At 55.8% G+C, this 25,866-nt stretch overlaps 1 protein-coding gene across 3 annotated transcripts in view; it reads left to right on the top strand.

Annotated features, from left to right (window-relative positions):
* MROH1 (maestro heat like repeat family member 1) overlaps positions 1-25,866 on the top strand; it is a gene marked incomplete at its 3' end in the record, with an annotated part of 156,514 nt that overhangs the window by 73,797 nt on the left and 56,851 nt on the right. For all 3 annotated transcript variants that reach the window (XM_040334349.1, XM_040334350.1, XM_040334348.1), the window contains 3 exon segments: positions 8,735-8,842; positions 12,046-12,165; positions 15,712-15,834. In XM_040334349.1, coding sequence (XP_040190283.1) covers positions 8,735-8,842; positions 12,046-12,165; positions 15,712-15,834 — 351 coding nt within the window.

Here is a 25,866-nt window from a genome sequence, read left to right as displayed (position 1 = left end):
ATAGCAGAATCAATGGAGATAGACCAGGAGGACGGGATTGCAGCAACGCCAGCAGTACAAGAGATGGAGACACCAGTGATTCAGGAGGAGGAATCGCCAGCCAACAAGCTAATGAGAGAGAAGCTAGCGTGGTTCGGCCCGAACCCAACGGCAGATGTGGTGCTGAGAGTGATGGACCTGTTAGCGAAGGAGGCTAAAGAAATAAGAGACGCAGAGCTACAGAAGGATAAACAAATAAGAGACGCAGAGCTACAGTTAAAACTGGCAGCAGTCCAACAAGCAGCCGCACATTCTCCGAACAGTGAGTACAGCACAGCAGACACAAGGAAGATTCCGTTTAGCGCTTTTAAAGCTTTTGATGAAAAGGACTGTGAGATTGATAACTTCCTGGCAGATTTTGAGCGACAATGTAACCTGCACCGAATAGCTAGAAGAGAGTGGGTTGCAATATTGTCAGGCAAACTGTCAGGCAAAGCTTCTGATGCTTTCCGGACCGTGCCAGATCAGGATATCCATAGCTACGCCAGGGTTAAAGAAGCGCTCCTGGCTCGTTATGCAGTAACCCCAGAGTCCCACCGACAGAAGTTCAGGGACTCACGCAAAACCACGAAAGACTCTTACGCGGAGTGGGCATGCCAGTTGTCCCTGTCGGCCTCTAACTGGGTTAACAGCAGCCAGGCCACCACCGCAGAGGACATTTTGCAACTAATGCTCCTGGAGCAATTTTACAATCACATCCAGACGGACGTCAAAGATTGGGTGAGAGATCGCAGGCCCATGACTACCAGAGGCCGCGAAGTTGGCAGATGAATATGCGGATACTCGCAAGACAAACCAGGTCACACCACGGGTACAACCTCCACGACCAACGGCGCCCTCACACCCACCAGCCGCTAGATACCAACCGCCTAACAGACCGATGACATCTAGCCCTCGCTATCCACGCCAGGAGGACAACGAACAACGCTGCTTCCGATGCAAACAGCTCGGTCACTTCAAGCAGAATTGCCCCATGAGTGACAACACCAGGTCAAATTGGTCTCAACCTGGGTACCACCCACCAGCAGCAGCCCATTGTGTAGACTCGGCTTGGGATCCCCAGGAGCTGGGTCAGGAAAAACCATTGGGCACCCCTTACGAAGCCCTCATGGTACAATCTGTTATTACGGACAACAGGGAACACCATTGTCAGCTGGTCATGGGCGACAGCCATGAGCCGGAGGGGCCTTGGAGGGAGCTGGGCAGAAAGAGGCACTGCCAGCTACCCTCCAAGAAGAAGAGGTCCTGGAAGTCATATAACCAGCGGACCTGGGAGGAGAAGAAGCGACTGGAGGAGATGGAATCGCAGCGGGCGCCCCAGATGCGGGCCGAGATGTTCGCCAAGGGCCCACCGGTGGCCCCTTACACCACCACCCAGTTCCTGATGATGAAGGACCACGTGGAAAGCCTGCAGGACATGAGCAAGCAGGAGCTGATCCGTGAATACATAGAGCTGGAGGAGTGCATAAGGCGCATGGAGGAGGAGAACAACCACCTGAGGTCACAGCGGGCTGACCCCCCCCAGGCTCCATGAACTGGAGATGGAGCTGGAGAAGCTCCAAGAGGAGAACCGGCGGCTGCGGAGGGAGCAGGGGGTGGCTGACCTTATGGGGCTCTGAGTCCCCCCCCCCCGGACTCTGAGCACCAGTGCTACAGCATTTCAACAAATATAACTTTTTCTTTTTATGAATCTCCTGTGACTGTCACTTCAGAGCCATAACCTGCCCCTCCCATAGCGGGACACCTAGATGGCGGCGCACAGACCCATTCGCTGTTTTCACACTGACTTCTGGTGACTCTGCAGATCGCACAAAGACTTGGGGACTGACCGGCGTGTGATCTGACGACCCGGTGGCATACCTGAGTCTGAAGCAGTTGCCAAGGGAGGTCAGTCACGCCAAACGGAGTTAACCTCGGACTAAAAGCTTTGAACCCGTCAACCCTACTTGACCAGGTGAAGGTCCAACCGGGTTTGCCGGAGCAGGGAGAAAAAGGGGGGCCATTGTGAAGGATATGTCAGTGTAAATCTCCCTGCTTGGTTAAATTGTGGGTTAGAGGTAAAATGGGTTCATGTGTTATAAGCTATTGACATGTTAATGACCCGTCTGCAGCTAGTTTCTTATTTCAAAGGGATGTTAAACCTGTTTACTGTGATTAGAGGTGACTCATGTTATGTATTCTGATTGCTTCATTATGCGGTGCCAGGCTGCCCAGCTAATGTGTTCTGTACACCTTGTAATTAACTTCCCTGATGTCATTATTTAAAGAAAATGTGTCTCAGGTCGGCTCCGAATTGTCTGGCTATATTCTGTATGAGAAACTCCAGAGTGTGTGAAAAGGGGGTGGAGCTCCCATTGTTCCTTGATTAAGGATTTAGCTTGTAAAACTGTATTTATAACCAGCAGCAAGCTGCCAATAAATCAGTCTTGGTTCCAGCATTCAGTCTTGACTCATGTGTGGGTGATCCTGTGATGTTCTTGTATGGAGAGGAGGGAATGCTTGACGGGGATATCATACCGATACCGTCACAAGGACTGTATGGACTGTACTATGTATGGGAGGCACCAGGGGGTGATGGGGAGTGAGGACTGTATGGACTGTACTATGTATGGGAGGCACCAGGGGGTGATGGGGAGTGAGGACTGTATGGACTGTACTATGTATGGGAGGCACCAGGGGGCGATGGGGAGCGAGGACGGTACTATGTATGGGAGGCACCAGGGGGTGATGGGGAGTGAGGACTGTATGGACTGTACTATGTATGGGAGGCACCAGGGGGCGATGGGGAGTGAGGACTGTACTATGTATGGGAGGCACCAGGGGGCGATGGGGAGTGAGGACTGTATGGACTGTACTATGTATGGGAGGCACCAGGGGGCGATGGGGAGTGAGGACTGTATGGACTGTACTACGTATGGGAGGCACCAGGGGGCGATGGGGAGTGAGGACTGTATGGACTGTACTATGTATGGGAGGCACCAGGGGGTGATGGGGGAGTGAGGACTGTATGGACTGTACTATGTATGGGAGGCACCAGGGGGTGATGGGGAGTGAGGACTGTATGGACTGTACTATGTATGGGAGGCACCAGGGGGCGATGGGGAGCGAGGACGGTACTATGTATGGGAGGCACCAGGGGGTGATGGGGAGTGAGGACTGTATATGGACTGTACTATGTATGGGAGGCACCAGGGGGCGATGGGGAGTGAGGACTGTACTATGTATGGGAGGCACCAGGGGGCGATGGGGAGTGAGGACTGTATGGACTGTACTATGTATGGGAGGCACCAGGGGGCGATGGGGAGTGAGGTCTGTATGGACTGTACTATGTATGGGAGGCACCAGGGGGCGATGGGGAGTGAGGACTGTATGGACTGTACTATGTATGGGAGGCACCAGGGGGCGATGGGGAGTGAGGACTGTATGGACTGTACTATGTATGGGAGGCACCAGGGGGCGATGGGGAGTGAGGACTGTATGGACTGTACTATGTATGGGAGGCACCAGGGGGTGATGGGGCGTGAGGACTGTATGGACTGTACTATGTATGGGAGGCACCAGGGGGTGATGGGGAGTGAGGACTGTATGGACTGTACTATGTATGGGAGGCACCAGGGGGCGATGGGGAGTGAGGACTGTATGGACTGTACTATGTATGGGAGGCACCAGGGGGCGATGGGGAGTGAGGACTGTACTATGTATGGGAGGCACCAGGGGGAGATGGGGAGTGAGGACTGTATGGACTGTACTATGTATGGGAGGCACCAGGGGGAGATGGGGAGCGAGGACTGTATGGACTGTACTATGTATGGGAGGCACCAGGGGGTGATGGGGAGTGAGGACTGTATGGACTGTACTATGTATGGGAGGCACCAGGGGGCGATGGGGAGTGAGGACTGTATGGACTGTACTATGTATGGGAGGCACCAGGGGGTGATGGGGCGTGAGGACTGTATGGACTGTACTATGTATGGGAGGCACCAGGGGGTGATGGGGAGTGAGGACTGTACTATGTATGGGAGGCACCAGGGGGCGATGGGGAGTGAGGACTGTATGGACTGTACTATGTATGGGAGGCACCAGGGGGCGATGGGGAGTGAGGACTGTATGGACTGTACTATGTATGGGAGGCACCAGGGGGCGATGGGGAGTGAGGACTGTATGGACTGTACTATGTATGGGAGGCACCAGGGGGCGATGGGGAGTGAGGACTGTATGGACTGTACTATGTATGGGAGGCACCAGGGGGCGATGGGGAGTGAGGACTGTATGGACTGTACTATGTATGGGAGGCACCAGGGGGTGATGGGGAGTGAGGACTGTATGGACTGATTTGCATTTTAATGAGTGGAATAAGTATGTGAACCCCTCACAGAACGTGACTTAGTAGTTGGAGAATCCCTTGTTGGAGATCAGAGGTCAGACTTCTCTTGGAGTTGGCCTCCAGGTTCTCACACATCTCAGGAGGGATTTTGTCCTCTTTGCAGATCCTCTCCAAGTCATTAAGGTTTCCAGGCTGATGTTTGGATTAAGGTCTGGAGACTGGCTAGGCCACTCCAGGACCTTAAAGGGGTTGTAAAGGTAAAAGTGTTTTCACCTTTAATGCATTCTATGTGTAGCACTTCCCCCGGACGAGCCCCCACGTGTAGCACTTCCCCCCCCCGGACGAGCCCCCACGTGTAGCCCTTCCCCCCCGGACGAGCCCCCACGTGTAGCACTTCCCCCCGGACGAGCCCCCACGTGTAGCACTTCCCCCCGGATGAGCCCCCACGTGTAGCACTTCCCCCCGGACGAGCCCCCACGTGTAGCACTTCCCCCCGGACGAGCCCCCACGTGTAGCACTTCCCCCCCGGACGAGCCCCCACGTGTAGCACTTCCCCCCCGGACGAGCCCCCACGTGTAGCACTTCCCCCCCGGACGAGCCCCCACGAGTAGCACTCCCCCCCCGGACGAGCCCCCACGTGTAGTACTTCCCCCGGACGAGCCCCCACGTGTAGCCCTCCCCCCCCGGACGAGCCCCCACGTGTAGCACTTCCCCCCGGACGAGCCCCCACGTGTAGCACTTCCCCCCCGGCCGAGCCCCCGCGTGTAGCACTCCCCCCCCCCCCCCCGGACGAGCCCCCACGTGTAGCACTTTCCCCCCCGGACGAGCCCCCACGTGTAGCACTTTCCCCCCCCCGGACGAGACCCCACGTGTAGCACTCCCCCCCCCCCCCCCCCGGACGACCCCCCACGTGTAGCACTTCCCCCCCCCCGGACGAGCCCCCACGTGTAGCCCTTCCCCCCCGGACGAGCCCCCACGTGTAGCACTTCCCCCCCGGACGAGCCCCCCCGTGTAGCACTTCCCCCCCGGACGAGCCCCCACGTGTAGCACTCCCCCCCCGGACGAGCCCCCACGTGTAGTACTTCCCCCGGACGAGCCCCCACGTGTAGCCCTCCCCCCCCCGGACGAGCCCCCACGTGTAGCACTTCCCCCCGGACGAGCCCCCACGTGTAGCACTTCCCCCCGGACGAGCCCCCACGTGTAGCACTTCCCCCCGGACGAGCCCCCACGTGTAGCACTTCCCCCCGGACGAGCCCCCACGTGTAGCACTTCCCCCCGGACGAGCCCCCACGTGTAGCACTTCCCCCCGGACGGGCCCCCCCGTGTAGCACTTCCCCCCGGACGAGCCCCCACGTGTAGCACTTCCCCCCCCCCCCCGGACGAGCCCCCGCGTGTAGCACTCCCCCCCCCCCGGACGAGACCCCACGTGTAGCACTTTCCCCCCCGGACGAGCCCCCACGTGTAGCACTTTCCCCCCCCCCGGACGAGACCCCACGTGTAGCACTCCCCCCCCCCCCCCGGACGAGACCCCACGTGTAGCACTTTCCCCCCCGGACGAGCCCCCACGTGTAGCACTTCCCCCCGGACGAGCCCCCACGTGTAGCACTTCCCCCCCGGACGAGCCCCCGCGTGTAGCACTCCCCCCCCCCCCCCCCCCGGACGAGCCCCCACGTGTAGCACTTTCCCCCCCGGACGAGCCCCCACGTGTAGCACTTTCCCCCCCCCGGACGAGACCCCACGTGTAGCACTCCCCCCCCCCCCCCCCCGGACGAGCCCCCACGTGTAGCACTTCCCCCCCCCCCGGACGAGCCCCCACGTGTAGCACTTCCCCCCCGGACGAGCCCCCACGTGTAGCACTTCCCCCCCGGACGAGCCCCCACGTGTAGCACTTCCCCCCCGGACGAGCCCCCACGTGTAGCACTCCCCCCCCGGACGAGCCCCCACGTGTAGTACTTCCCCCGGACGAGCCCCCACGTGTAGCCCTCCCCCCCCCGGACGAGCCCCCACGTGTAGCACTTCCCCCCGGACGAGCCCCCACGTGTAGCACTTCCCCCCGGACGAGCCCCCACGTGTAGCACTTCCCCCCGGACGAGCCCCCACGTGTAGCACTTCCCCCCGGACGAGCCCCCACGTGTAGCACTTCCCCCCGGACGAGCCCCCACGTGTAGCACTTCCCCCCGGACGAGCCCCCACGTGTAGCACTTCCCCCCGGACGAGCCCCCACGTGTAGCACCTCCCCCCCCCCGGACGAGCCCCCGCGTGTAGCACTCCCCCCCCCCCCCGGACGAGACCCCACGTGTAGCACTTTCCCCCCCGGACGAGCCCCCACGTGTAGCACTTTCCCCCCCCCCGGACGAGACCCCACGTGTAGCACTCCCCCCCCCCCCCCGGACGAGACCCCACGTGTAGCACTTTCCCCCCCGGACGAGCCCCCACGTGTAGCACTTTCCCCCCCCCCCGGACGAGACCCCACGTGTAGCACTTCCCCCCCCCGGACGAGACCCCACGTGTAGCACTTCCCCCCCCTGGACGAGCCCCCACGTGTAGCCCTTCCCCCCCGGACGAGCCCCCACGTGTAGCCCTTCCCCCCCGGACGAGCCCCCACGTGTAGCCCTTCCCCCCCCGGACGAGCCCCCACGTGTAGCCCTTCCCCCCCGGACGAGCCCCCACGTGTAGCCCTTCCCCCCCGGACGAGCCCCCACGTGTAGCCCTTCCCCCCCGGACGAGCCCCCACGTGTAGCCCTTCCCCCCCGGACGAGCCCCCACGTGTAGCCCTTCCCCCCCGGACGAGCCCCCACGTGTAGCCCTTCCCCCCCGGACGAGCCCCCACGTGTAGCCCTTCCCCCCCGGACGAGCCCCCACGTGTAGCCCTTCCCCCCCGGACGAGCCCCCACGTGTAGCCCTTCCCCCCCCCCCCGGACGAGCCCCCACGTGTAGCCCTTTCCCCCCCCGGACGAGCCCCCACGTGTAGCCCTTTCCCCCCCCGGACGAGCCCCCACGTGTAGCCCTTCCCCCCCGGACGAGCCCCCACGTGTAGCCCTTTCCCCCCCCGGACGAGCCCCCACGTGTAGCCCTTTCCCCCCCCGGACGAGCCCCCACGTGTAGCCCTTTCCCCCCCCCGGACGAGCCCCCACGTGTAGCCCTTTCCCCCCGGACGAGCCCCCACGTGTAGCACTTCCCCCCCGGACGAGCCCCCACGTGTAGCCCTTCCCCCCGGACGAGCCCCTACAGGCAACAAGGGAAAATCTCTACCGAGCCCAACCACAGCCAGAACAGAGGCAGAGTCTGAGCCCAACTATGGCTTAGACGCCCCCTAAATTTATAGTGGGGCCCCAGTCATTGGGGGCCCAGCGCTACATATGCATTAAGGTGAAAAAACATCCGAGCCCCTCTTTACTTTCCTGACCCTTCAAAAGTCCCACGCCATGAACGCGCAGGCTTTTCAGACAGCTTTTTGGCTCATTCATTGGTTCATTGAAAGCAGCGCAGCCATTGGCTCGCTCAGCTGTCAATCACATCCAATGGCGCGGGTGCGCCGGGACGTGGTGCCAAGTGATAGTGTGTGGGTGTCTGCGCTCCCTGTGGGGTGGGTGTGTGCTCCCCGTGGTGTGTGTGCACGCTCCCCGTGGTGTGTGTGTGTGCGCGCTCCCCGTGGTGTGTGTGTGTGCGCGCTCCCCGTGGTGTGTGTGTGTGTGCGCGCTCCCCGTGGTGTGTGTGTGTGTGCGCGCTCCCCGTGGTGTGTGTGTGTGTGTGTGTGTGCGCGCTCCCCGTGGTGTGTGTGTGTGCGCGCTCCCCGTGGTGTGTGTGTGTGCGCGCTCCCCGTGGTGTGTGTGTGTGCGCGCTCCCCGTGGTGTGTGTGTGTGCGCACTCCCCGTGGTGTGTGTGTGTGTGCGCGCTCCCCGTGGTGTGTGTGTGTGTGTGTGTGTGTGCGCGCTCCCCGTGGTGTGTGTGTGTGTGTGTGTGCGCGCTCCCCGTGGTGTGTGTGTGTGTGTGTGCGTGCGCGCTCCCCGTGGTGTGTGTGTGTGTGTGTGCGTGCTCCCCATGGTGTGTGTGTGCTCCCTGTGGTGTGTGTGTGTGTGTGTGTGTGTGCGCGCTCCCCGTGGTCCCTGCCTTGTGTCGTTGCGGTTCCTGCGGAGTGTCGGCGCGCTCCCCGCGGAGTGTCGGCGCGCTCCCCGCGGAGTGTCGGCGCGCTCCCCGCGGAGTGTCGGCCGCTCCCCGCGGAGTGGCGGTGCGCTCCCTGCGGAATGGCGGTGCAGTGACAGTACATCTCCTGTGGTGTGTGTGTGCGCGGCGGTGCGCTCCCTGCGGCGTGTCGGTGCGCTCCCTGCGGAGTGGCGGTGCAGTGACAGTACATCTCCTGTGGTGTTGCAGCTCCTGGCGGACTCTCTGCAGACGGTCGGTGATGACGGGTGGACCTGCGATCTCTCCCAGGAGATGAGGAAACAGCTGAACACCTACAGCTCCTCCACCATACAGAAGGTAAGTGACCGTCCCATCCTCCACCCACAATCACTATTCATGTCCCTGCACCGAATATTTATGTCTGGGGGAGGACACCACATGGGGTCACACGCGAGTTACTAGGATTGGGGGGGGGTCACACTCGGGTTGCTAGGATTGGGGGGGGGGTCACACTCGAGTTACTAGGATTGGGGGGGGTCACACTCGAGTTACTAGGATTGGGGGGGTCACACTCGAGTTACTAGGATTGGGGGGGTCACACTCGAGTTACTAGGATTGGGGGGGGTCACACTCGGGTTGCTAGGATTGGGGGGGGTCACACTCGAGTTACTAGGATTGGGGGGGGTCACACTCGGGTTGCTAGGATTGGGGGGGGGTCACACTCGGGTTGCTAGGATTGGGGGGGGGTCACGCTCGGGTTGCTAGGATTGGGGGGGGTCATTCTCGGGTTACTAGGATTGGGGGGGGGGTCACACTCGGGTTGCTAGGATTGGGGGGGGTCACACTCGGGTTGCTAGGATTGGGGGGGGTCACACTCGGGTTGCTAGGATTGGGGGGGTCACACTCGGGTTGCTAGGATTGGGGGGGGCTCACACTCAAGTTACTAGGATTGGGGGGGGGGGTCACACTCGGGTTGCTAGGATTGGGGGGGGGTCACACTCGGGTTGCTAGGATTGGGGGGGGGGTCACACTCGGGTTGCTAGGATTGGGGGGGGTCACACTCGGGTTGCTAGGATTGGGGGGGTCACACTCGGGTTGCTAGGATTGGGGGGGGGCACACTCGGGTTGCTAGGATTGGGGGGGGTCACACTCGGGTTGCTAGGATTGGGGGGGGGTCACACTCGGGTTGCTAGGATTGGGGGGGGTCACACTCGGGTTGCTAGGATTGGGGGGGGGGGGTCACACTCGGGTTGCTAGGATTGGGGGGGGGTCACACTCGGGTTGCTAGGATTGGGGGGGGGTCACACTCGGGTTGCTAGGATTGGGGGGGGGGGTCACACTCGGGTTGCTAGGATTGGGGGGGGTCACACTCGGGTTGCTAGGATTGGGGGGGGCACACTCGGGTTGCTAGGATAGGGGGGGGGTCACACTCGGGTTGCTAGGATTGGGGGGGGTCACACTCGGGTTGCTAGGATTGGGGGGGGTCACACTCGGGTTGCTAGGATTGGGGGGGGGTCACACTCGGGTTGCTAGGATTGGGGGGGTCACACTCGGGTTGCTAGGATTGGGGGGGGTCACACTCGGGTTGCTAGGATTGGGGGGGGCACACTCGGGTTGCTAGGATTGGGGGGGGGTCACACTCGGGTTGCTAGGATTGGGGGGGGGTCACACTCGGGTTGCTAGGATTGGGGGGGTCACACTCGGGTTGCTAGGATTGGGGGGGGTCACACTCGGGTTGCTAGGATTGGGGGGGGGGTCACACTCGGGTTGCTAGGATTGGGGGGGGGTCACACTCGGGTTGCTAGGATTGGGGGGGTCACACTCGGGTTGCTAGGATTGGGGGGGGTCACACTCGGGTTGCTAGGATTGGGGGGGGTCACACTCAAGTTACTAGGATTGGGGGGGGGGTCACACTCGGGTTGCTAGGATTGGGGGGGTCACACTCAAGTTACTAGGATTGGGGGGGTCACACTCGGGTTGCTAGGATTGGGGGGCTTACACTTGGGTTGCTAGGATTGGGGGGGTCACACTCGGGTTGCTAGGATTGGGGGGGTCACACTCGGGTTGCTAGGATTGGGGGGGGGGTCACACTAGGATTGGGGGGGGGGGTCACACTCGGGTTGCTAGGATTGGGGGGGTCACACTCGGGTTGCTAGGATTGGGGGGGTCACACTCGGGTTGCTAGGATGGGGGGGGTCACACTCGGGTTGCTAGGATTGGGGGGGTCACACTCGGGTTGCTAGGATTGGGGGGGTCACACTCGGGTTGCTAGGATTGGGGGGGGCACACTCAAGTTACTAGGATTGGGGGGGGGTCACACTCGAGTTGCTAGGATTGGGGGGGGTCACACTCGGGTTGCTAGGATTGGGGGGGGGGGGTCACACTCGGGTTGCTAGGATTGGGGGGGTCACACTCGAGTTGCTAGGATTGGGGGGCTTACACTCGGGTTGCTAGGATTGGGGGGGGGGGGGTCACACTCGGGTTGCTAGGATTGGGGGGGGGGTCACACTCGGGTTGCTAGGATTGGGGGGGGGGCACACTCGGGTTGCTAGGATTGGGGGGGGGATCACACTCGGGTTACTAGGATTGGGGGGGTCATACTCGGGTTGCTAGGATTGGGGGGGTCACACTCGGGTTACTAGGATTGGGGGGGGTCACACTCGGGTTGCTAGGATTGGGGGGGGGGGGTCACACTCGGGTTGCTAGGATTGGGGGGGTCACACTCGAGTTGCTAGGATTGGGGGGGCTTACACTCGGGTTGCTAGGATTGGGGGGGGGGGGGGGGTCACACTCGGGTTGCTAGGATTGGGGGGGGGTCACACTCGGGTTGCTAGGATTGGGGGGGGGGCACACTCGGGTTGCTAGGATTGGGGGGGGGATCACACTCGGGTTACTAGGATTGGGGGGTCACACTCGGGTTGCTAGGATTGGGGGGGTCACACTCGGGTTGCTAGGATTGGGGGGTCACACTCGGGTTGCTAGGATTGGGGGGGTCACACTCGGGTTGCTAGGATTGGGGGGGGGGTCACACTCGGGTTGCTAGGATTGGGGGGGGGGTCACACTCGGGTTGCTAGGATTGGGGGGGTCATACTCGGGTTGCTAGGATTGGGGGGGTCACACTCGGGTTACTAGGATTGGGGGGGGTCATACTCGGGTTGCTAGGATTGGGGGGGTCATACTCGGGTTGCTAGGATTGGGGGGGTCACACTCGGGTTACTAGGATTGGCGGGGGGGTCACACTCGGGTTGCTAGGATTGGGGGGGCTTACACTCGGGTTGCTAGGATTGGGGGGGGTCACACTCGGGTTACTAGGATTGGGGGGGGTCACACTCGGGTTGCTAGGATTGGGGGGGGGTCACACTCGGGTTGCTAGGATTGGGGGGGTCACACGCTGAGAGTGAGATGAAGTGGGTGGAGCTAGAGCGGATCCACCAATCACTGAAGTGTCCTTCCTCTCCGCCCCTCTATATACAGGTGCTCTGAGTATTTAAGAGCCGGTGTACCGGGGACAGCCAGCAGGGGGCGCCATCGCATCATGTGTCTTCTGCTCTCTTCTCAGAACTTCCTATATAAGTGTGTTGGGACCACACTGGGAGCATGCTGCAACCGGGACGTGGTGAGGAAAGGACTGCAGGAGCTTCTGACCAACGCCCAGTACCAGGAGGAGTCCGAGCGCGAGGTCAGTGGTGCCCCCCCCCTCCTACCAATCACCACAGAGGACCCCTCCCTTTCACCATAGAGGACCCCTCCCTTTCACCATAGAGGACCCCTCCCCTCCCAGTCACCATAGAGGACCCCTCCCCTCCCAGTCACCATAGAGGACCCCTCCCCTCCCAGTCACCATAGAGGACCCCTCCCCTCCCAGTCACCATAGAGGACCCCTCCCCTCCCAGTCACCATAGAGGACCCCTCCCCTCCCATTCACCATAGAGGACCCCTCCCCTCCCAGTCACCATAGAGGACCCCTCCCCTCCCAGTCACCATAGAGGACCCCTCCCCTCCCAGTCACCATAGAGGACCCCTCCCCTCCCAGTCACCATAGAGGACCCCTCCCCTCCCAGTCACCATAGAGGACCCCTCCCCTCCCAGTCACCATAGAGGACCCCTCCCCTCCCAGTCACCATAGAGGACCCCTCCCCTCCCAGTCACCATAGAGGACCCCTCCCCTCCCAGTCACCATAGAGGACCCCTCCCCTCCCAGTCACCATAGAGGACCCCTCCCCTCCCAGTCACCATAGAGGACCCCTCCCCTCCCAGTCACCATAGAGGACCCCTCCCCTCCCAGTCACCATAGAGGACCCCTCCCCTCCCAGTCACCATAGAGGACCCCTCCCCTCCCAGTCACCATAGAGGACCCCTCCCCTCCCAGTCACCATAGAGGACCCCTCCCCTCCCAGTCACCATAGAGGACCCCTCCCCTCCCAGTCACCATAGAGGACCCCTCCCCTCCCCTTCACCATAGAGGACCCCTCCCCTCCCCTTCACCATAGAGGACCCCTCCCCTCCATTCACCATAGAGGACCCCTCCCCTCCCCTTCACCATAGAGGACCCCTCCCCTCCCCTTCACCATAGAGGACCCCTCCCCTCCCCTTCACCATAGAGGACCCCTCCCCTCCCATTCACCATAGAGGACCCCTCCCATTCACCATAGAGGACCCCTCCCCTCCCAGTCACCATAGAGGACCCCTCCCCTCCCATTCACCATAGAGGACCCCTCCCCTCCCATTCACCATAGAGGACCCCTCCCCTCCCATTCACCATAGAGGACCCCTCCCCTCCCATTCACCATAGAGGACCCCTCCCCTCCCATTCACCATAGAGGACCCCTCCCCTCCCATTCACCATAGAGGACCCCTCCCCTCCCATTCACCATAGAGGACCCCTCCCCTTCACCATAGAGGACCGCTCCCCTCCCATTCACCATAGAGGACCCCTCCCATTCACCATAGAGGACCCCTCCCCTCCCATTCACCATAGAGGACCCCTCCCCTCCCATTTACCATAGAGGACCCCTCCCCTCCCATTCACCATAGAGGACCCCTCCCCTCCCCTTCACCATAGAGGACCCCTCCCCTCCCATTCACCATAGAGGACCCCTCCCCTCCCCTTCACCATAGAGGACCCCTCCCCTCCCATTCACCGTAGAGGACCCCTCCCCTCCCATTCACCATAGAGGACCCCTCCCCTCCCAGTCACCATAGAGGACCCCTCCCCTCCCAGTCACCATAGAGGACCCCTCCCCTCCCAGTCACCATAGAGGACCCCTCCCAGTCACCATAGAGGACCCCTCCCCTCCCAGTCACCATAGAGGACCCCTCCCCTCCCAGTCACCATAGAGGACCCCTCCCCTCCCCTTCACCATAGAGGACCCCTCCCCTCCCATTCACCATAGAGGACCCCTCCCCTCCCCTTCACCATAGAGGACCCCTCCCCTCCCATTCACCATAGAGGACCCCTCCCATTCACCATAGAGGACCCCTCCCCTCCCATTCACCATAGAGGACCCCTCCCCTCCCCTTCACCATAGAGGACCCCTCCCCTCCCCTTCACCATAGAGGACCCCTCCCCTCCCATTCACCATAGAGGACCCCTCCCATTCACCATAGAGGACCCCTCCCCTCCCATTCACCATAGAGGACCCCTCCCCTCCCATTCACCATAGAGGACCCCTCCCCTCCCATTCACCATAGAGGACCCCTCCCCTCCCAGTCACCATAGAGGACCCCTCCCCTCCCATTCACCATAGAGGACCCCTCCCCTCCCAGTCACCATAGAGGACCCCTCTCCTCCACCATAGAGGACCCCTCCCCTCCACCATAGAGGACCCCTCCCCTCCCATTCTCCGTAGAGGACCCCTCCCCTCCCAGCCACCATAGAGGACCCCTCCCCTCCCAGTCACCATAGAGGACCCCTCCCCTCCCAGTCACCATAGAGGACCCCTCCCAGTCACCATAGAGGACCCCTCCCCTCCCAGTCACCATAGAGGACCCCTCCCCTCCCAGTCACCATAGAGGACCCCTCCCCTCCCATTCACCATAGAGGACCCCTCCCATTCACCATAGAGGACCCCTCCCCTCCCAGTCACCATAGAGGACCCCTCCCCTCCCATTCACCATAGAGGACCCCTCCCCTCCCATTCACCATAGAGGACCCCTCCCCTCCCAGTCACCATAGAGGACCCCTCCCCTCCCAGTCACCATAGAGGACCCCTCCCCTCCCAGTCACCATAGAGGACCCCTCCCCCTCCTACCAATCACCATAGAGGACCCCTCCCCTCCTACCAATCACCATAGAGGACCCCTCCCCTCCCAGTCACCATAGAGGACCCCTCCCCTCCCAGTCACCATAGAGGACCCCTCCCCTCCCAGTTACCATAGAGGACCCCTCCCAGTCACCATAGAGGACCCCTCCCCTCCCAGTCACCATAGAGGACCCCTCCCCTCCCATTCACCATAGAGGACCCCTCCCCTCCCATTCACCATAGAGGACCCCTCCCCTCCCATTCACCATAGAGGACCCCTCCCCTCCCAATCACCATAGAGGACCCCTCCCCTCCCAGTCACCATAGAGGACCCCTCCCCTCCCAGTCACCATAGAGGACCCCTCCCCTCCCCGTCACCACAGAGGACCCCTCCCCTCCCAGTCACCATAGAGGACCCCTCCCCTCCCAGTCACCATAGAGGACCCCTCCCCTCCCAGTCACCATAGAGGACCCCTCCCCTCCCAGTCACCATAGAGGACCCCTCCCCTCCCAGTCACCATAGAGGACCCCTCCCCTCCCAGTCACCATAGAGGACCCCTCCCCTCCCAGTCACCATAGAGGACCCCTCCCCTCCCATTCACCATAGAGGACCCCTCCCCTCCCATTCACCATAGAGGACCCCTCCCCTCCCAGTCACCATAGAGGACCCCTCCCCTCCCAGTCACCATAGAGGACCCCTCCCCTCCCAGTCACCATAGAGGACCCCTCCCCTCCCAGTCACCATAGAGGACCCCTCCCCTCCCCTCCACCATAGAGGACCCCTCCCCTCCCCTCCACCATAGAGGACCCCTCCCCTCCCCTTCACCATAGAGGACCCCTCCCCTCCCCTGCCACAATGAGATTTCCCTGCAGTAGTTTGTGTCTCTGCCCCTCCCACAATGAGGAGATTTCCTGTCTCTGCCCCTCCCACAATGGGGAGATTTCCTGTCTCTGCCCCTCCCACATGTCGTCCTTTCTCTCAGGGACTGGCCGTTGCCTTTGGGATTTGCTCCGCCCATCACCTGGATGACACCTTGGAGAAGTTGTCGGAGTTCCTGAAGTCGGACATCATGAAGAAGAATGTGAATTTCTTCAATCTGTTCAAGGTACGGTCACGGTCAAGGTACAGTCACGGTCAAGGTACGGTCACGCCTGGAAAACTGAATTAAAATACTTGGGAATTAAGCTGGCAATCTCTATAGAAAGTCTATATAAGATGAACTTTTTAGCACTGTTAAGGAAGGTTAAAACGGAATTGAATAGAATCGCACCAGGGCAATTGTCCTGGAGCGGCAGAATAAACATCTATAAATCCCTTTCACGCCGACGGATCGCATATATGCGTCCTCGGCGTTCGGGGGTTATACCGGGATGATCTGCAGCCGCAGGCATCATCCCGGTACCGTTGTTTAGAGCGGGCGATCGGCTTTCCAAACATAACAACCGATGCGGCTAAAAGCCGCTCGGTTGTTATGCCGGAGGAGCGGGAGGGGACATCCCCCCCCCCTCCCGCCGCCTCTCGCCGCTCTGACCGGGCCTCCCGTCCCACCGGGAGACCCGATCCACGATCCGGCGCCTCCAGCGTCTCGGCGAGCTCTGAAACAAAGCCGTAAACGCATTGAAACCACGGAAGCGGCGTCATGACGTCACTTCCGGGTTTCTCAGATGCCAATGGCGCCGGATTTAAAAAAGTACACAGTATTCAGAATCGCCGTTTTCGGCGATCTGAATACTTTGAAGTGCAAAGGAGGGATTGGGGGTCTTTTAGACCCCCGATCCCTCCATGAAGAGGACCTGTCACCACCTATTGCTGTCACATGGGATGTTTACATTCCTTGTGACAGCAATAAAAGTGATCAAAATGTAAAAAAAAAAAAAAAAAATGTAATATTAGAAAAAATAAATAAATAAATAAGAAAACAAAAAAAAAAATTTTTTAAAGCGCCCCCCCTCCCCGCGAGCTTGCGCAGCAAAGAAAGCGCATACGGAAGTCGCGCCCGCATATGAAAACGGTGTTCAAATAACACATGTGAGGTATCGCCGCGATCGTAAGAGCGAGAGCAATAATTATAGCACTAGGCCTACTCTGTAACGCTAACCTGGTACCCATAAAAAAAGTTTAAAGCGTCGCCTATGGAGATTTTTAGTTACCGTAGTTTGTCGCCATTCCACGAGTGCGTGCAATTATAAAGCGTGTCATGCTTGGTATCTATTTACTCGGCATAACATCATCTTTCACATTATGCAAAAAAATTTGGCTAATTTTACTTTTTCATTTTTTTAAAATTCATGAAAGTAAATTTTTCCCAAAAAGTTGTGTTTAAAACACCGCCGCACAAATACCGTATGACATAAAATATTGCAACAATCGCCATTTTATTCTCTAGATTCTCTGCTAAAAATATATATATAATGTTTGGGGGTTCTAAGTAATTTTCTAGCCAAAAATATGGATTTTAACTTGTAAACACCAAATGTCATACATAGGCATAGGCATGAAAGGGTTAAAATGACTATCCTACCGAAGATACTCTATAAAATGCAGATGCTCCCAATACCAATCCCCCAAGCCTATTTTAAAAAATTACAATCAATGTTCGTAAAATTCATCTGGAGAGGGAAAAAAAACACGCGTTAAATTCAGCACACTGATCAAAGATAAATGACAGGGAGGGTTAGGGGCACCGGATCTAAGGAAATATCACGACAGTAATAACACGTCTTACGGAATGGGCCAAATATAACACAGAAAAAAGGTGGGTACACTTCGAAATCACGATGAGTAAAGTAGCATTGGGAAAATTAATCTGGGTTCCGGCACAGTATAGAGGAATTAATGTAGAAATTCACTATATTACGAGATATGGAAATAAAATCTCGCGCCAATATAAGAATAAATAAAGTGAAAAATGAACTAAAAATATAGATATATAACCAAGCTGCTCTCTGTGAAATTACATAAATGTAATTTAAACAGTGGAGTGAAATATAGAGGCGCTAGGTAATAGTGTGTGAACACTAAAAATATTATGCATACACGCCTAAATATAAATGAGTGAATATGAAGTGAAAAATGTATAAATCAATAAATAGTGACCATATATAACAAAAATTAGCCACAATAATTGTTAAAACAATCAATAAATAATATTGCACAATACAAAGTGAAAAATGTGCCAAGAATAAATAGAAATAAAATAGAGTCCATATGTGTAAAAAAATGATGAATCTTCAATAATATAGACAGAAGATCTTACACCTTCACCAAGATATAAAAAGACCACCAAAGTGCTCATGGATGGCACCTTACCGCAAATAATGGACCACTTTAACTAAAAAGAGGTCAATTAGGCAGATTGGAGATAATTTCCCAGGCTTAGATCTCTCAGTCTCACAGTCTTGATAGAGCAACACTCCACGCCACATGAGGTATTAAAATGTCCTATCCAAGGGCATGAAGTTTGCGCCAAAGATGTGTCATTTTGGTGAGAAGGCAGGCCATAGATGATGCAATTTTCTTTCCAGCTGTGGTGGACTTGCGTGCTAATACTAGCGCCAAGTCAGGTAAAGCGTGGTGGTCACAGCGGACCCTGGGTTTTGTGCAGATGGATGGCTCTGTTGGATGGTTCAGATGGTCGCTCCACTCAGGATATTGGAACCGATCTGGTCAGACGCTCTCTCCAAGGCAGAAACCCCAATGGGTGAGGCCAAATGATGGAAAAGGCCACACTCGTGGAACACAGCATATGTGAGGAATAAATGAAAAAATGCTCCAATGGTGCAGGTCAAACAAGTAAAAACCGTGAAGGCTTTATTTTGTTAAAAAATGTCGCAGTAAAATCACGTGAAATTGGGATCATAAAAAGCAGTATGGGGTACTCAGCATGTTACCCAACGCGTTTCGGCTCAAAGCCATCAACAGGGGCATGTCAGATATGCTTTAAATCTCTGGGATCAAACGCACAAAAAAAAAAAAAATGGGATTATAATTCTCCCTTAATTCCTTTAACGGACACAAAATATTTCCCACCGGGGGAAAAAAATAGGTTTGGAAAGTGGATTTTACAAGAAAACACAAAATTAAAAGATGTCATGAAGTTCAATAGGCTGTTAACAATTCAGGAACTAAAAAGCAAAAAGGAAATGATACTTATTAACGAATGGCGGTACACACAACTAAAACATTTTTTCGATAGTCTCCCCCAACCGGTTAGAGCAGAGACCAAATTTACCCCCCCTCCAAAAATGATGCGAAGGGAAAATCGAGAAGGGCACAATTTCTAAAATATATCAGATATTAACCACTTGCTTACTGGGCACATAAACCCCCTTCGTTCCCAGGCGAAATTTCAGCTTCCGGCACTGCGTCGCTTTAACTGACAATTGCGCGGTCGTGCGACGTGGCTCCCAAACAAAATTGGCGTCCTTTTTTCCCCACAAATAGAGCTTTATTTTGGTGGTATTTGATCACCTCTGCGGTTTTTATTTTTTGCGCTATAAACAAAAAAAGAGCGACAATTTAAAAAAAATATATTTTTTGTTTTACTTGTTGCTATAATAAATATCCCAATTTTTTTTTTAAAAAACTATTTTTTTTCTCAGTTAAGGCCGATACATATTTTGACGTATTTTTGGAAAAAAAAAAAAAAAAATCGCAATAAGCGACTGGTTTGCGCAAAAGTTATGGCGCCTACAAAATGGGGAACAGAATTATGATTTTTTTTATGATTTTTTTTATTACTAGTAATGTCGGCGATCTGCGATTTTTATTGGGACTGCGATATTGCGGCGGACGTATCGGACACTTTTGACACAAATTTGGGACCATTCACATTTATACAGCGATCAGTGCTATAAAAATGCACGAATTACTGTATAAATGTGACTGGCAGTGAAGGGGTTAACACTAGGGGGTGAGGAAGGGGTTAAGTGTGTATCCTGGGTGTGTTCTAACTGTGTGGGGGGAGGAGACCGATGCGGTGTCTCTATGTACAAGGGACACAGATCGGTCTCCTCTCCTCTGACAGGACGTGGAGCTCTGTGTTTACACCCCATCATTACACACAGAGCTCCACGTCCCTGCTGTTACCGGCTGTGTCACCGACGATCGCGTGTACCTGGCGGACATCGCGGCCGCCAGGTACACGCATCGGGTCTTCGGCGATGCGCCGGGACAGTTTTTACCCGCCGCGCGCCACCCAGTGGCATGCGCGGGTAATGCACATAAAAGGCCATGTTTAAACGGGCACTTGGCACTTGAGCCTCGCTGCGGACGTATTTTGTCTATAGCGCGGATCTCAAGTGGTTAAACGAAATAAGAACACATAATGCCCTTCCGTTTATCGAGAGGTGGGAGGAGGAGGAGCTGGTTTCTCGGGTAAATGAGTTCGAGATCAACCAAATAATAACTAGGGTCCATGAAACCTCAATAAATAATGATACTAGAGAACTAAACTATAAATGTTTAGTTCGATGGTATCTCACGCCGGATAAATTACAAACATTTTCAGGATCGGCCTCACAACAATGCTGGAGGGGCTGCGGTGAAGTTGGTTCTATGGCCCATGTTTGGTGGACATGCCCTAAAATAAAAACATATTGGAGGGAGATTAGGAAAAAAAAATTCAAGAAATTACAACTAATGAACTTCCGGGCGACCCCTGGGTATGCGTATTGCACGGATCCCGAATTCCAAAAAAACAATGGCCCAGATTCAAGAAGCACTTGCGCCCGCGCAACCATAGTTGCGCGGCGCAAGTGCTTACTTGCTCCGGTGTAACGAGTGCTCCTGATTCAGGAACATCGCTACGCGGACTGCAGCCTAGGATGTGACAGACATAAGCCTCCTTATGCCTTCACATCCCAGGCTGCATTCTTGCGTTGGCCGCTAGGGGGCGCGGCCATTGTGATCGGCGTATAGTATGCAAATTGCATACTACCACCGATTCACAAAAGTTGCGCGGGCCCTGCGTACGCAAGGTACGGAGTTTCCGTACGGCGCCTTTAGCATAAGGCTGCTCCTGCTAATAGCAGGCGCAGCCAATGCTAAAGTATAGCTGCGCCTCCCGCCCGTGAAATTTAAATTTCACGTCGTTTACGTAAGTGAACCGTGAATGGCGCTGGACGCCATTCACGTTCACTTAGAAGCAAATGACGTCCTTGCGACGTCATTTGCCGCAATGCACATCGGGAAAGTTTCCCGACGGAGCATGCGCTGTTCGCTCGGCGCGGGAGCGCGCCTAATTTAAATGATTCCCGCCCCCGGCGGGATCATTTACATTAGGCAGCCTTGCGCCCGGCTGTTTAGCATATTGCCCACGCAATTTACGGAGCAACTGCTCCGTGAATCGCGGGCAAAGCGCAATATTTGCGTGGGCGCAGAGAAAAAATTTTGCTCTTTGCCCACGCAAATATTGCGCGATTCTACCTGAATCTGGGCCAATATTTGAAGACTTTGGTCCCACAACTTTTGAATGCGGCAAAACATCAGCGCGTAACTGGCAGGGAAAAGAGAGTCCCTCATTGAAAGGATGGTGTAACAGAGGAAATTTATAACTTGGAACACTTAAGATTTAGAGATGAAGAGAAATGGGAAGAATTTAAACAGAAGTGGGGAAAATGGAAAAGGTTCAAATACACATTGGCCCAGATTCAAGTAGAGCCGCGCAATATTTGCGTGGGCAAAGGGCAAAGATTTTGCTCTGCGCCCACGCAAATATTTGGATTTGCCCGCGATTCACGGAGCAGTAGCTCCGTAAATTGCGCCGGGCGCTATGCTAATTAGCCCTGCGTAAGGGCGCCTAATGTAAATGATCCCGCCGGGGGCGGGAATCATTTAAATTAGGCGCGCTCCCGCGCCGAGCGAACAGCGCATGCTCCGTCGGGAAACTTTCCCGACGTGCATTGCGGCAAATGACGTCGCAAGGACGTCATTTGCTTCTAAGTGAACGTGAATGGCGTCCAGCGCCATTCACGAATCACTTACGTAAACGACGTGAAATTTAAATTTCACGAGCGGGAAGGGCGGCTATACTTTAGCATTGGCTGCCCCTACTATGAGAAGGAGCAACCTTGCGCTAAAGTCGCCGTACGGAAACTCCGTACCTTGCGTGCGCAGGGCCCGCGCAACTTTTGTGAATCGGTGGTAGTATGCAATTGGCATACTATACGCCGATCACAATGGCCGCGCCCCCTAGCGGCCAACGCAAGAATGCAGCCTGAGATATGAAGGCATAAGGAGGCTTATGTCTGTCATATCCTAGGCTGCAGTCCGCGTAGCGATGTTCCTGAACCAGGGGCATTCGCTACGCGGGAGCAAAACAGCTATTGCGCCGCGCAACCTATGGTTGCGCGGGCAGAATAGCTTCTTGAATCTGGGCCATTGGGTTTTGCTGACGCCATGTGTATGTAATGCATTGATGGGAGGCCTGGGCTCTTGTTGGATATGACCGGGATAGGTCCGCTTGGGGGACGACTGGCGGGGGAGAGATCGAGCGAGCACAATTGAGCCCGGGCGGCCTCTCCCATGTAGTTGGGTGAGAGCTAGGGCGCAAGCGACATAGATATAATTAAGAGAGGGGAGTTCTAGTGTAATAATAAAAGGATGCTGGCCGGGGGGGGGGGAAGGGTATTCTTTTTCCACTCAGACTTGGAGTTTTGTGTTTATTTTCGTAAACTAAAACAAAAGATGAAGAGGAGGAAAAATATCTTAAAGGGGAGGTTCACCCTAAAAACTACTTTTTCTTATTACAATGGCCCCCCACATTACAATACGATTAAGGCTCTTATTATCTTTTTTTTGATGCTGTACATACCTTTGTACAGCTATTCACCCGTGGCTTCCGGGTTGCGAGTGGGTTGGGAGTGGGCGTTCCTAACATGTCTGTGATTGACGTTTTGACCAAAAACGAGCTCCCCTCCCGTCGCGTAAGTCGCGTCACGGTTGGCGAAAGGAGCCGAACGGCGAGTCGGCGCTATACTGCGCCTGCGCATCGCCGTTCGGCGCCTACGAATTTTTTATTTACGAATTTTCGGACTTCCGAAAATTTTGAATTTACGAATTTTCGAATTTTCGTATTTCCGTTTTTTTTTACGAATTTCGGAAATTCGGATTTTCTGAAATTCGGAAATCCGAAAATTGTTCGGATTTTCGAATTTTTCAATTTTCGAATTTTTCCATTTTTGAATTTTTCAATTTTTCAATTTTCGAATTTTTCAATTTTCGAATTTTTCAATTTTCGAATTTTTCAATTTTCGAATTTTTCAATTTTCGAATTTTTCAATTTTCGAATTGTCGAATTTTTCAATTTTCGAATTTTCGAATTTTTCAATTTTCGAACTTTCGAATTTTCGAATTTTTCAAGTTTCGAATTTTCGAATTTTCGAATTTTTCAATTGTCGAATTTTTCAATTGTCGAATTGTCGAATTTTTCAATTTTTCAATTTTTCAATTGTCGAATTTTTCAATTGTCGAATTTTTCAATTGTCGAATTTTTCAATTGTCGAATTATCGAATTGTCGAATTGTCGAATTTTTCAATTTTCGAACTTTCGAATTTTCGAATTTTTTCAATTTTCGAATTTTTTCACTTTTCAAATTTTTTCACTTTTCACATTTCGAATTTTCGTATTTCCGAATTTCGAAAAAAAATTTTTTTTTAATTTTCGAAATTTCGAATTTTCGAGATTCGTAAATACGAAAATTCGAAATTTGAAAAATTCGAAATTTGAAAATTGAAAAATTAGAATTTCGAAATTCAAATTTCGAATTTCTCCATTTTCGAATTTTTCAGAAATTTCGAAAACGAGCTCCCTCCAGTCGCGTAAGTCGCGTCACGGTTGGCGAAAGGAGCCGAACGGCGAGTCGGCGCTATACTGCGCCTGCGCATCGCCGTTCGGCTCCTTTCGCCAACCGTGACGCGGCTTACGCGACGGGGGGGAGCTCGTTTTTGGTCAAATTGTCAATCACAGACATGTTAGGAACGCCCACTCCCGCGGGACTCGCAACCCGGAAGCCACGGGTGAATATGCTGTACGAAGGTATGTACAGCATCAAATAAAAGATAATAGGCATAATCGTATTGTAATGTGGGGGGGCCAGTGTAATAAGAAAAAGTCGTTTTTAGGGTGAACCTCCGCTTTAAATGGACAAAAGAGGAAAAAAAAGAAAAGAAATCCTAAATGTAACTAAAATGATCTTGATCCACTTATGATGCGATACCATAGAGGAGATGATATCGGCAAGTGACGTGTGGGCCAGGAGCGCGGTCCTCTCCTCGTCCAATAGATCCTTTTTATTTTTGGTGGAGTCTGAAGTGGAAAAACAAAATGATTGGTCGCCATTGTTTGTGCACAGCGATCTCTCTGGACTGGCGGTCCGGATCCATTCTGGCGCGTTGATCTGTGTCTTTGTCGGCGCCGGGTTGTTTACACGCTGTCCCCCCCCCCCCCCCCCATCCCCCATCCCGGTTACGCTCCACGCCGGGAATGGTTCTGATTGGTCGCCATTGTTTGTGCACAGCGATCTCTCTGGAATGGCGGTTCCGGATCCATTCCGGCGCGTTGATCCGTGTCTTTGTCGGCGCCGGGTTGTTTACACGCTGTCCATCCCCCATCCCGGTTACGCTCCACGCCGGGAATGGTTCTGATTGGTCGCCATTGTTGTGCACAGCGATCTCTCTGGACTGGCGGTTCCGGATCCATTCCGGCGTTGATCCGTGTCTTTGTCGGCGCCGGGTTGTTTACACGCTGGCCCCCCCATCCCCCATCCCGGTTACGCTGCACGCCAGGAATGGTTCTGATTGGTCGCCATTGTTGTGCACAGCGATCTCTCTGGACTGGCGGTTCCGGATCCATTCCGGCGTTGATCCGTGTCTTTGTCGGCGCCGGGTTGTTTACACGCTGGCCCCCCCATCCCCCATCCCGGTTACGCTGCACGCCAGGAATGGTTCTGATTGGTCGCCATTGTTGTGCACAGCGATCTCTCTGGACTGGCGGTTCGGATCCATTCCGGCGCGTTGATCCGTGTCTTTGTCGGCGCCGGGTTGTTTACACGCCGCCCCCCCCCCCCCATCCCGGTTACGCTCCACGCCAGGAATGGTTCTGATTGGTCGCCATTGTTGCGCACAGCGATCTCTCTGGAATGGCGGTCCGGATCCATTCCTGGCGCGTTGATCCGTGTCTTTGTCGGCGCCGGGTTGTTTACACGCTGTCCCCCCCCCCCCCCATCCCGGTTACGCTCCACGCCGGGAATGGTTCTGATTGGTCGCCATTGTTTGTGCACAGCGATCTCTCTGGACTGGCGGTCCGGATCCATTCCGGCGCGTTGATCCGTGTCTTTGTCGGCGCCGGGTTGTTTACACGCTGTCCATCCCCCATCCCGGTTACGCTCCACGCCGGGAATGGTTCTGATTGGTCGCCATTGTTGTGCACAGCGATCTCTCTGGACTGGCGGTTCCGGATCCATTCCGGCGTTGATCCGTGTCTTTGTCGGCGCCGGGTTGTTTACACGCTGGCCCCCCCATCCCCCATCCCGGTTACGCTGCACGCCAGGAATGGTTCTGATTGGTCGCCATTGTTGTGCACAGCGATCTCTCTGGACTGGCGGTTCGGATCCATTCCGGCGCGTTGATCCGTGTCTTTGTCGGCGCCGGGTTGTTTACACGCTGTCCCCCCCCCCCCCCATCCCGGTTACGCTCCACGCCAGGAATGGTTCTGATTGGTCGCCATTGTTGCGCACAGCGATCTCTCTGGAATGGCGGTCCGGATCCATTCCTGGCGCGTTGATCCGTGTCTTTGTCGGCGCCGGGTTGTTTACACGCTGTCCCCCCCCCCCCCCCATCCCGGTTACGCTCCACGCCGGGAATGGTTCTGATTGGTCGCCATTGTTTGTGCACAGCGATCTCTCTGGACTGGCGGTCCGGATCCATTCCGGCGCGTTGATCCGTGTCTTTGTCGGCGCCGGGTTGTTTACACGCTGGCCCCCCCCATCCCGGTTACGCTCCACGCCGGGAATGGTTCTGATTGGTCGCCATTGTTGTGCACAGCGATCTCTCTGGAATGGCGGTCCGGATCCATTCCGGCGTTGATCCGTGTCTTTTTCGGCGCCGGGTTGTTTACACGCTGTCGTCCCCCCCCCCC

The sequence above is a fragment of the Rana temporaria genome, assembly GCF_905171775.1.
Source record: "Rana temporaria chromosome 5 unlocalized genomic scaffold, aRanTem1.1 chr5z, whole genome shotgun sequence".
Classification (NCBI taxonomy): domain Eukaryota; kingdom Metazoa; phylum Chordata; class Amphibia; order Anura; family Ranidae; genus Rana; species Rana temporaria.
Note: the sequence above shows the minus strand (reverse complement) of the source record. Positions and strands in the feature narration are given on the sequence as shown.